The sequence below is a fragment of the Chaetomium fimeti genome, assembly GCF_033439085.1.
Source record: "Chaetomium fimeti strain CBS 168.71 chromosome Unknown B0H64scaffold_1, whole genome shotgun sequence".
NCBI classification, from domain to species: Eukaryota; Fungi; Ascomycota; class Sordariomycetes; order Sordariales; family Chaetomiaceae; genus Chaetomium; species Chaetomium fimeti.
This window is the reverse complement of record NW_026944329.1, coordinates 1,959,496-1,968,378: the sequence shown is the minus strand read 5'-3', so window position 1 is coordinate 1,968,378 and position 8,883 is coordinate 1,959,496. Positions and strand designations below refer to the sequence as shown.

General features: G+C 55.0%; 4 protein-coding genes across 4 annotated transcripts; 2 read left to right on the top strand and 2 right to left on the bottom strand.

Annotated features, from left to right (window-relative positions):
* Positions 1-835: 835 nt before the first annotated feature.
* Positions 836-2,435, top strand: B0H64DRAFT_315376 (Cdc37 N terminal kinase binding-domain-containing protein; the record flags this gene model as incomplete). Its single annotated transcript, XM_062800241.1, has 3 exons — positions 836-856; positions 929-2,251; positions 2,334-2,435. 3 exons carry the CDS (start codon positions 836-838, stop codon positions 2,433-2,435), a joined length of 1,446 nt encoding a protein of 481 aa, XP_062663912.1.
* An 884-nt stretch (positions 2,436-3,319) lies between these two features.
* On the bottom strand, positions 3,320-4,668 carry B0H64DRAFT_14662 (uncharacterized protein). The gene is made up of 3 exons (XM_062798363.1): positions 4,248-4,668; positions 3,839-4,175; positions 3,320-3,772 (listed from the first exon to the last, which is right to left on the bottom strand). The coding sequence occupies exons 1-3, from the start codon at positions 4,583-4,585 to the stop codon at positions 3,413-3,415; spliced, it is 1,035 nt and encodes a 344-aa protein (XP_062663911.1). The 5' UTR covers positions 4,586-4,668; the 3' UTR covers positions 3,320-3,412.
* A 265-nt stretch (positions 4,669-4,933) lies between these two features.
* B0H64DRAFT_428476 (uncharacterized protein) lies at positions 4,934-6,420 on the top strand. Its single transcript, XM_062805846.1, has 2 exons — positions 4,934-6,031; positions 6,088-6,420. Exons 1-2 carry the CDS (start codon positions 5,289-5,291, stop codon positions 6,335-6,337), a joined length of 993 nt encoding a protein of 330 aa, XP_062663910.1. The 5' UTR covers positions 4,934-5,288; the 3' UTR covers positions 6,338-6,420.
* A 570-nt stretch (positions 6,421-6,990) lies between these two features.
* Positions 6,991-8,796, bottom strand: B0H64DRAFT_14614 (glycoside hydrolase). Its single transcript, XM_062798360.1, has 5 exons — positions 8,471-8,796; positions 7,967-8,413; positions 7,699-7,906; positions 7,282-7,636; positions 6,991-7,208 (listed from the first exon to the last, which is right to left on the bottom strand). Exons 1-5 carry the CDS (start codon positions 8,624-8,626, stop codon positions 7,016-7,018), a joined length of 1,359 nt encoding a protein of 452 aa, XP_062663909.1. The 5' UTR covers positions 8,627-8,796; the 3' UTR covers positions 6,991-7,015.
* Between the last annotated feature and the right edge of the window lie 87 nt (positions 8,797-8,883).

Here is an 8,883-nt window from a genome sequence, read left to right as displayed (position 1 = left end):
GCGCTCTCAACTAGCTTCTCTCCACGTGTCATCCGGCGACAAAACTTGAACTCGTCCATTTTCTTTTTCGGAAATCGGGTTTGGCGACAGACACGAGTACTCTGATCGCCTTGCCATTTCCTGACTTTGCATGCAAGCCATTGGACAATGTCCCGCGCATCTCGGCCGCCCGCATGACATGGATGGGTCGACAAGGCTGGCTCACTGGCCGTTCGGCTCTCTTGCCTCCAAGCCGTGCACATGCAGCAGTCTCGTTTCAGTTGCAATTTTCTCCGTGGCACAACCGTTGGGAGGGATACTCAGACAGATTACATACAAGCCTTCCAATAATCGGGTCGGTGATCACCATTGCCGTATCTGCCTAACATGTCGTGTACATGTATTTGAAGAGCCTAAAAGTCCAGCAGAAGGCGAAAACAGCCCAAGCGAGTCAAAACTGTTGGAGACGATTAGAATGCCAAAACCACGCCTTGTTTATTGTCCGCCGCATGCTCTACATCCTCTTACTGATATCACAAGGCCACTGTGCACCACCATGATCTATTCGTGCCCACTTCTCATCGAACTCCGTTACAAGAGCCTGAGAGAATAAGCGAGGTAAGTAACTACTTGGAACCGGGCGTCTTGTATGGTTTGAACAGTCGAGGCAACTCTAGGTTGTGTGGTCGACACCAATTAGTCATAATATGCGGTTGGTTCAGTTGTGAGGCCCGATTTGGCGAGATATCCCTCTATCCCCAGGTCATCATCTCCCCTTCCAGTCTGCAAATCTGGGGATCATCCCCTAACTTCTTCCCTCTACCACACTCTGTTCAACATCGATCGCTTCATCAGGATGGTTGATTATAGTAAATGGGTATGTTTCCCCTTTGGGGACATTTATGTCATGTGAAAAGATAGCCCATTTCACTAAACGTGAACCCGTCAGGACGCCTTGGAGCTCAGCGACGACTCCGATATCGAGGTGCACCCAAATGTCGACAAACGGTCCTTTATACGGGCGAAGCAAAGCCAGATACACATGGAGCGGGAGCAACGAAAGCGGCAGATACAGGCCCTCAAATATGAGCATGTTATCAATGATACCCTAATTCAACGTCTCCGCGTCCTGACCTCGGCCCTGCAATCCCGACATGCCGGCTCTGCCCAAGTCAATATGAACCCGGCCGACATTGCATTCCAAGTTATGATGCAGTTGGCGGCGACCAAACCTGAGGAAGATAGTCCCCCGCCGCGACCAGAAGGCATATTCGACTCGCCATCTCTTCCAACTTATTCAAAGATGCTCGCGAGCCTTTTAGACGACGTGAACAAGACTCTAGATGAGAGAGGAATAGAAAAGGAACAGCGTCATGATGCCTTTGCTCAGGGACTTAATGTACATGTCCAGAAAATCCAAGACCTTCAGACAGAACTCGTCAAGAAGCTCGATGCGCTTGAGCAACAGGATTCCAAGAAAATCACTAGTGAAGGCTACCACGTCGGGTTCGACAGCTCGCACGTCAGTAAGACCAAACCCGGAGAGACATCGAAACAGGAGACCAAAATGGAACTGCTGAACCCGAACTACAGCCCGGATGAGACCAAGCTGGACTCTCACAAGAACGCTACCACCGACGACTCTGAAGACCCTGATAGTGAGCAAAAGACCCGCGCATCTCCAGCAGCCAAGATCTTCGCCCAAATCCCAGCATCCGACTACCGCGCCAGCCGCGACTATCTCCATTCACACCCAGAAATCCTGCAGCAAGAATCAGAAATCGACGGGCTCCTCATCGAAGCCTATTACGCGATGCTGAACCAAAACGACGAGAAGCAGGCCCGCCAGTACGTACACCAAGCCACACTACTAGAATCCTGCCGCATGCTCGGGCGCGACGGCGCCGCACTGTTCTTCAAACGCGTCACGACGCCAGGCCACCAGGCGCGCGAGCTGTTTGAAAAGAACGTGGCCGAGAGGTTCCAGCAAACCCGCGCCATGGCCAGGCGGGACTCCAAGCAGCAGAAGAAGGAGGATGAGGGTGTTGAGCAGGTGCAGTTGTATCCGTCAGGCGAGGGCGGTTCGATCCGGATTCGGGTTCCACCGGCTGGGGGTGAGGATGAGGAGGTGAGAAAGGCGAGGGAGGTTTTTGAGCAGTTCTCTCCGGAGATGAGAGCAGCGCTGGAGAGTGGGTCGTTGGAAGAGGTTAATAAGGTCTTGGGTGAGATGGCTGTTTCGGAAGCTGAGAAGACGGCGACCCTTCTTGATGAGGTGAGCTCTTCCTAACTACTTCAAACTTACTTATGTGAGAGTAATATGTCCGCTAATATTCACCCGGCTTGGTGTCGTGCAGGCCGGCTGTCTGAGCATTGAAAACGAGATCATCGATGCCACAACGGAAGAAGGAAAGAGGTATCTATGGGAGATGGGGGGGGCTGATGGGGACAGATTGTAAGGCTACCGGCTCGACGACTAGTTCCAAGACGGAGGCCACCCTTGACTCTAAGTGCCGGTCTGTCCCCGGATTCAACCCCGACGCTCCGTAATCCTTTCTCCTTCCAGTGGGCTCAAATCCGAAAATGAGCAAGAGTCGACAGTCTGTTGAACACCACACGATCTCCGTCGGACTTGCCATGGTCTGGGATCGAGGACATTCTATTGTATGGAGTGTTTCTCATGAGGTTTCTTGACACCTGCCTCAGGCCGGCGGCGGCTGCTGGTCACGTACATGATACCGGTGGTTATGGCCCTGGCTCGGAGAATGTGGCGTCCTCACAAGCTCATACACCAGGGTTCAGCGTTTACGATGGATCTTGGGTTGTATTCTAAGACTTTGTATAGTTTGTCGCCGCCTAAACGGAAACAGTACTATTTTCCAGTTACCACGTCTGCGTCTCACTATTCTTTTCACTTGAGACTCGTTGTCTGGGGTGTATTGCCCGCTCTGAGCGTCCTTGGTTCTTTCCCGGGCCCTCCCTACAACTAGGAAAGCAGCTGGTTCCCTTAGAGAGCAATACCACGGGCAGCGCCTTGGCACGCCGCTCGATCATTCCAAATTCTGCTAGACGCAGATGGGAAACGCGCTCAACTAGCTAGTCCCCTCATGTTCTCGGCGGCAAAGATGTTGGGCTTGACGGTATGCAAGTCTGCCGATCGTCTTCTTTTTTGCTCGCCTCGCATATAGCCTGAGCATGTACGACGCTTGGGACGCCGGCAGGACGGAAGCTTGGTAGCATCTCGATGCATCCTTAACACCAGTCGTTGTTGGCCTGGTCCAAGTTCTGCCCACGACCCAGCCGTGACTTGGGAGGGCTGGATAGCCCGTATTGCATGTTCAGGCTAGTCATCTTTCTTAGTAGACCTCCCGTGTCGCCTACCTAGATAGACAAGCTGATGACAGCCCGACTCAAGATCAAAACGAGATCATAACGGTCATCCTTGGTCTTGGGGTTGCTGCGTCAACACCACACCCTGTCCTTCCTGCATCGCCTGGTCCATGTTCTCCTGCGGTTGTTCTGGGGGTATTGTCCGGGGCCCGTCATTACCGTCTGCATTCGCCTTCGGCTCCGTACGGGTACTGATGTATGAGGCTGGAAGTATGACGGAAAGCAACCGGGAATAAAGCTTCTTATACGGTTTTAGTGGCACGGTCCTACGTCGGATCGAGACGGATACTGGTGCCGGGGGCACGAAGGAGGGGTAGTCGAACATGTCGAGCAAGGCGGAGGGGATATCGGCAGTGAAAACATGCGCATGTTCCTCGTCTCTGACATCCGTCCAAATAACGTGGGCCTGGGCGACATTAGACAACGGACTCTCGCAACGAACCAGGGGACCGCGTGTGTATATAAAACGTACCCGATATGTAGGCCGGTTCGTCTGCCCTTCATTTTGTTCGGCGACGATCTGTTGCCCCTGCGCCACAGCGACCAGCAGCGCGAGGATACAGGGGTCATGCAATGGCTCTTTCGGGGTCACAGCTTTCCACCGGAGCCACTCTAAGCGGCTGACAAGAGGGTTCTCTTGCCACACGGCGTTCTCGGACCTCTGGGCGCGGCGGTCCTCAATGAGTCGAAACTCGGTCCACGCGGCGATAGGTAGCCCATACGTATCACTCGATTCGGGTGGGAGGGAGAAGCCAACACACGGCAATTTACCGATGGAGCGCCGGCGGTAAAAGAAGTTGAATCCACCCCTAGCAGAGCGTAGATAACGGGTTAGCGACCATACATTAAAATTTAAGGGCTAATGGAGCTGGGTGACCGACCTGATTGCAGTCAACGGGCCACTCTCGTCCTCAAGAAGCGTTTCTATCGCATGTCTTCGACCTCCAAGACCGAATGTCGTTGCGAAGCGCCGCGCTCGGCCCCCAGCCTTTCGTTCGTTGAATGGGGGGCAGAGACGCGCCCTCTTAAGGACAGCGGGAGAGGGCAGCTCAAACGAGCAGTTCAGCAACTCGAGGTGGCGACTTGTCCATTGGACCGGGTGCACCAAAAGCCGTTCTCGCGGATGAAGGCAGAGTATTTGGTGCAGTGATAGCGGCTGCAAGTCTGAATCGGAGGGTGATGTGGTATGTAACGCGGGAGGAGTTGGTGGTGATTCCATCGAGTGCCCTACGGTCGCGCGACGCGTGCGCAGCTCGAGGGGGGTCAATCGATGACGCGGTGAAGATGGAGTTGCCTACCAAAGTAAGGTGTCGTTGTCGGGCCGAGTGCGTTCCTCACGCGTGAGCACGTGCCCAACACTGAGTGCAGCTCGCAGGCCTGTGTTGACTACCGCAAACCAAACCGCCCCACAACCTTGGTTGGCGACCATAACCTCGCGCGAAACATCACGCCTGAGGTTTGTTGAGCTTGTGACATTGTGGAGATGGCTGGGCTGAGATTTCTGTTGCGTGCGATAAAACCAGGGACCAGTTCTCGCGGCGGTTCTTTGTCCTGGGCACATCCAATGAGACCATGCGATGCGCAGGTGGCACTGGCACTACGGCAAGAGCGAGGTTTCCTGTGCTGCATCGAGTGAACAATAAGTACGAGGTAGGTGTACGTGACCTTGCGGAGTCCGGTTACTGTTCAGGTTCCTTCCCGTTCAGGTTGCCTCCACGCGCCGATGCAGCGTTTGCTCCCCTCGACATGTGCCTAATGTTCCACGGAGTGGAAAGCCATCCGTGCCTCGGCGGTGTTCCCAATCCTACATTCCGTTCTCTTCTATAAATCTCGCCCATGTACGAGTTCGCTCTCTAGCCGCAGCCTAGTAACCTGCTGTCTTGCAACTACCCCAATACTCGATAGCCGTACAACACATAACCATGGCTTACTTCGACTCCGTCCACAATGATAGCACTTTTCGACAAAAGGCTTTGTCAGAAGGCGCCCAGACGTTACGGTCTCTCCTCGATACCGCGCTCCCTACCTCAGTCAGTTCTTGGGGTCGAAAACATCTCTTCGCCTTGCGGGTTCTTTGCGCGAAGCCCAGCTCGAAGGGGAATCTCCCACTTCTAGAGCCCTACCTCCCCGAGAGCATAGAGTCCTTCGACCCTTGCATCCAAGCTCTAGTCGACGGCCCGGCTCACGATCTCCAGGCGCTATCCATGATGTCCGAGTCTCAAATCGTTCGATCTTACAATCCAAACAGCCTGGGGAGTACCTGGGCAGCGTTGGGCGCACTCCTCCGGCAACGGGGCAATCAAGATGGCAACGGGCAGCGGGAAGATGCTCGTTGTCTTACAAGCTGTTTTGTGCGCCTCGTGTTGAACTACGGCCAAGAGCTCGATTCACCGATCCTCGAATTCCGCGACGAGAAAGCGTCAGCGATGTACCAACTTGAGGCTGGCCCGAGGCGTACGATACAGGCCATCGACGATGGCGGTGTGCGCCTGCTTCGATCAAGTGAAGATGCCGGGATTGTGGCATTACTGGAAGTGAAGCGGTATCTTCAAGTATTCGAAGAAGGAAAACCTCCAATAATTTCGGACGGGCTGTTAGCTCAGATGGCCGGACAAGCATTGCTAGTGCTCCTCGATAAAACGAAGAATAACCTCTCTCGTACTAGGCAAGCCCCTCCCCCTTTTACTCCCATAACAACTCACTAATATCATCATTGTATAGCGTTATAACAATCCACGCCACGAGGCACTACGTGAGATTCTTCTCCTTCGCACCCTCGGCTCCAGGGTACACAGCGGACATCGTGGCTCTCTCTCCGAACGACAACGGCTCAGACTTGTTCTTCTTGGTGAACTCGACCGACTGGTTCGACATCACCACTAAGGGAGGTAGAGAGATGATTGTGCGTCACATTCTTGCCTTGATTCAGTGGGCACATGGGGAGGTCGAGAATGGATCAAAAAAGGAGTAAGGGATATGAAGCAAACAACTAGGCGAGTCCTGGATACAGGAAAGGCTCTTCTTTTGTAACTACCTAGCCATCTCCAATATCACTATCAAGATTGTCATCAAGTCATTTTCCAAGTCGTTGTTCAAGTTGTTATCTGGGTTATCTAAATTATCCTTCGAAGAGTATTTTCTTTGCCATAATCTTCCTCATTGCTCATGACTTTTCCCTCAGCACGTTCATTCTCCTTGATAGAGTCATCCTTCTTGCCGGTTCTTCTTTTTGTCAGCCCTTTTCTTCTTGTCAATGTTTTACTTATCCAATCACCCCCTTTCTCAAAGTCGTTTTTTGTTGTCATTATTAAACCAGCAGCCAGCAAGCTCCTAGCCTCCGCGCTCGGAGCCCAAGAGTCTTTGTAATATCAACAGCGCCATTACTTCGCGGTATTAAGCCACTCAGGCATATCTGTGAGCTTAATGCGGGAAGAGCGACGGATTTAATACAGATTCAACACAATCAGAAAGTACGGCTAACACCAGACATAAAAGGCAGACTCGGAATCTATTGCACCGCAAATCTTCGGCGCCGCCAGCCCTCTTATGAGAGCGGCTCTATATACATGCACCCCGATCTAGTATATACCCGAACCTAAACCCCCATTCCCGCTCCCCCTCCAGCCAGCTAACCAGCCACCGTGTCTATTTAGGCGGCGGTGAAGGTGGAGTTGATGGCACCAAGCTTGATGTTGGAGTAGATGACGTAGGCGTCCGGGTGGGCGGCCTCGACGGTCTCGGGGACACCGGCCTCGGGGTCGCAACGGCCACGGGCAACGCCGGGCTTGGTCGGGTCGGCATCGGTGGGGTAGTTGCTGTCGAGCCAGTTCATGTAGACGGCACTGAGGAAGGGGGGGTGTAATGTTAGTATCGTGGGGACCATGGTGTCTTTTACGGGGAAGGGTAAACACGTACTGGTCATCCCAGATGGAGAGGACGAGGACCATCTTCTCGAGCTGCTTGCCCATGGCGGCCATGCCACCGATGGTCGCGAAGTGGTTGTTGTCACCGAAGGCAGTCTTCTGCTGCTCGCAGAAGTCGTCGCTGATGTAGTTGACGGGGTCGACGCCCTCGACGACGGTCTCCGAGTTGGGGATGACGACGCCGTCCTGGACGTAGAAGCGGTGGATGCTCTTGAGCGCACCGGTGTCGGTGCCGTCCTCGGTGACGAACTGGGTCACGAGCGTGAAGGGCTTGGTGGTGTCGACCGTCTTCTCCGGGCCGTAGTACTCCTTGTTGCCGAGGCGGAAAGCGTTGAAGTCGCAGCCGTCTGTAGGTTGTTGTCAGCTTTCCGTTCGTTTTCCACCCAAACTTCCTCTTGGGGAGACTTACCGCGATCGCACATGCCCTCGTAGCGGTGGTCACCAGCACCGCACTCGATGTCGTCCACGCACTGGGTCTGCTCGCTGACCTTGCACGGGTGGGGGGTGTAGGCGGTGGCGTCCATGTTGGCCTCCCAGATGTCCATCTCGGCGCAGCACGTGCCGTACTTGCCGGTGCCCGAGTTGCCGTCTTCGCCGCCCCATTCCTCGGAGTTGGCCTATTCTCAGCGTCAGCAAACCTGTATCGGCAGTCGCGATGGCTCGTCGTGGCGGCTTACCTCGCCGTTGATGAACTTGATGTCCCGCGGGCACTGCGAGTCGCAGTAACCGGTACCGTACTTGGCACCGGCCTTGTTGCCCTCGAAGCGGGACAGGCCACCATCCTCGTCCATCTCGCTGAAGTAGACGGCGCCGTTCAGGCCGCAGGGGAGGTTGGAGACGTCCACGTCCATGGTGAACTCCTTGTTGAGGAGGTTGAAGAGGCGGTACTTCTCGTCGTCGGCCATCAGGTAGACACGCGAACCGACGTTCTCAGCGGTGACGAAGTTGAGGCGGAGCGCGCCCTCCTCGGGGGTCGTGATGCCGTAGGTCGCCTCGTACTCGGCGCCATCGATGGCGCAGTTGGCGGCGCAGGTCTTGCCATCGGGGCACGCCGTCTCGTTCCAGGCGTTGCCCGTGTAGCAGTTGGTGTAGCCGTCGGTGGCGTGGGTCCAGCGCCAGTTGGCCTGGGTTCCAAGTTAGTGACTTGTGCATCCATGAGAAGGGTCCCCAAGGCCACTTACGTCGAGGGTCACGGTGGTGTCCTCCTTGGTGCAGGCGCCGGGAGCCGTGCACACCTCGATGGGGAGCGAGGGGTGAGTCTCGGGCGTCAGGGTGCCGATTTGCTGGCCGAGCACGAGGCTGGCGAAGGAGACCGCGGTAGCGACCTGCTTGTACATGATGGCGGGCTGAGTATGGACTGCTAAGGATTGGACTGAGCGAACACTGCGGATGCCTCTCTCTCTCTCGACTTGAACGGCCGGGGAGGTCTTGCCCCTTTATACATCCGCCCAATGCCCCCCGATCCACACTCCACATCTCTCCCCCCTGGGGTTCACGATGAGCAAGTTTCTTTTCCCCAGATCGGCTCTTGTCCTTCTCTGTTGAACGACGGAACCTGGGGAACGGCATAGCGGCACTAAACAAGGGGGCGGCC

Excerpts from the sequence above, each read along its gene's own strand:
- B0H64DRAFT_428476 (XM_062805846.1), top strand. The coding sequence starts at position 5,289 with ATGGCTTACTTCGACTCCGTCCACAATGATAGCACTTTTCGACAAAAG. Across the intron at positions 6,032-6,087 it reads AATAACCTCTCTCGTACTAG|CGTTATAACAATCCACGCCA; the intron begins GCAAGCCCCTCC and ends ATCATTGTATAG.
- B0H64DRAFT_14614 (XM_062798360.1), bottom strand. The coding sequence starts at position 8,626 with ATGTACAAGCAGGTCGCTACCGCGGTCTCCTTCGCCAGCCTCGTGCTC. Across the intron at positions 7,637-7,698 it reads CGAGGGCATGTGCGATCGCG|ACGGCTGCGACTTCAACGCT; the intron begins GTAAGTCTCCCC and ends AACAACCTACAG. Across the intron at positions 7,209-7,281 it reads CTCTCCATCTGGGATGACCA|TGCCGTCTACATGAACTGGC; the intron begins GTACGTGTTTAC and ends CCCCTTCCTCAG.
- B0H64DRAFT_14662 (XM_062798363.1), bottom strand. The coding sequence starts at position 4,585 with ATGGAATCACCACCAACTCCTCCCGCGTTACATACCACATCACCCTCC. Across the intron at positions 4,176-4,247 it reads GGCCCGTTGACTGCAATCAG|GGGTGGATTCAACTTCTTTT; the intron begins GTCGGTCACCCA and ends ACGCTCTGCTAG. Across the intron at positions 3,773-3,838 it reads CGAACCGGCCTACATATCGG|GCCCACGTTATTTGGACGGA; the intron begins GTACGTTTTATA and ends AATGTCGCCCAG.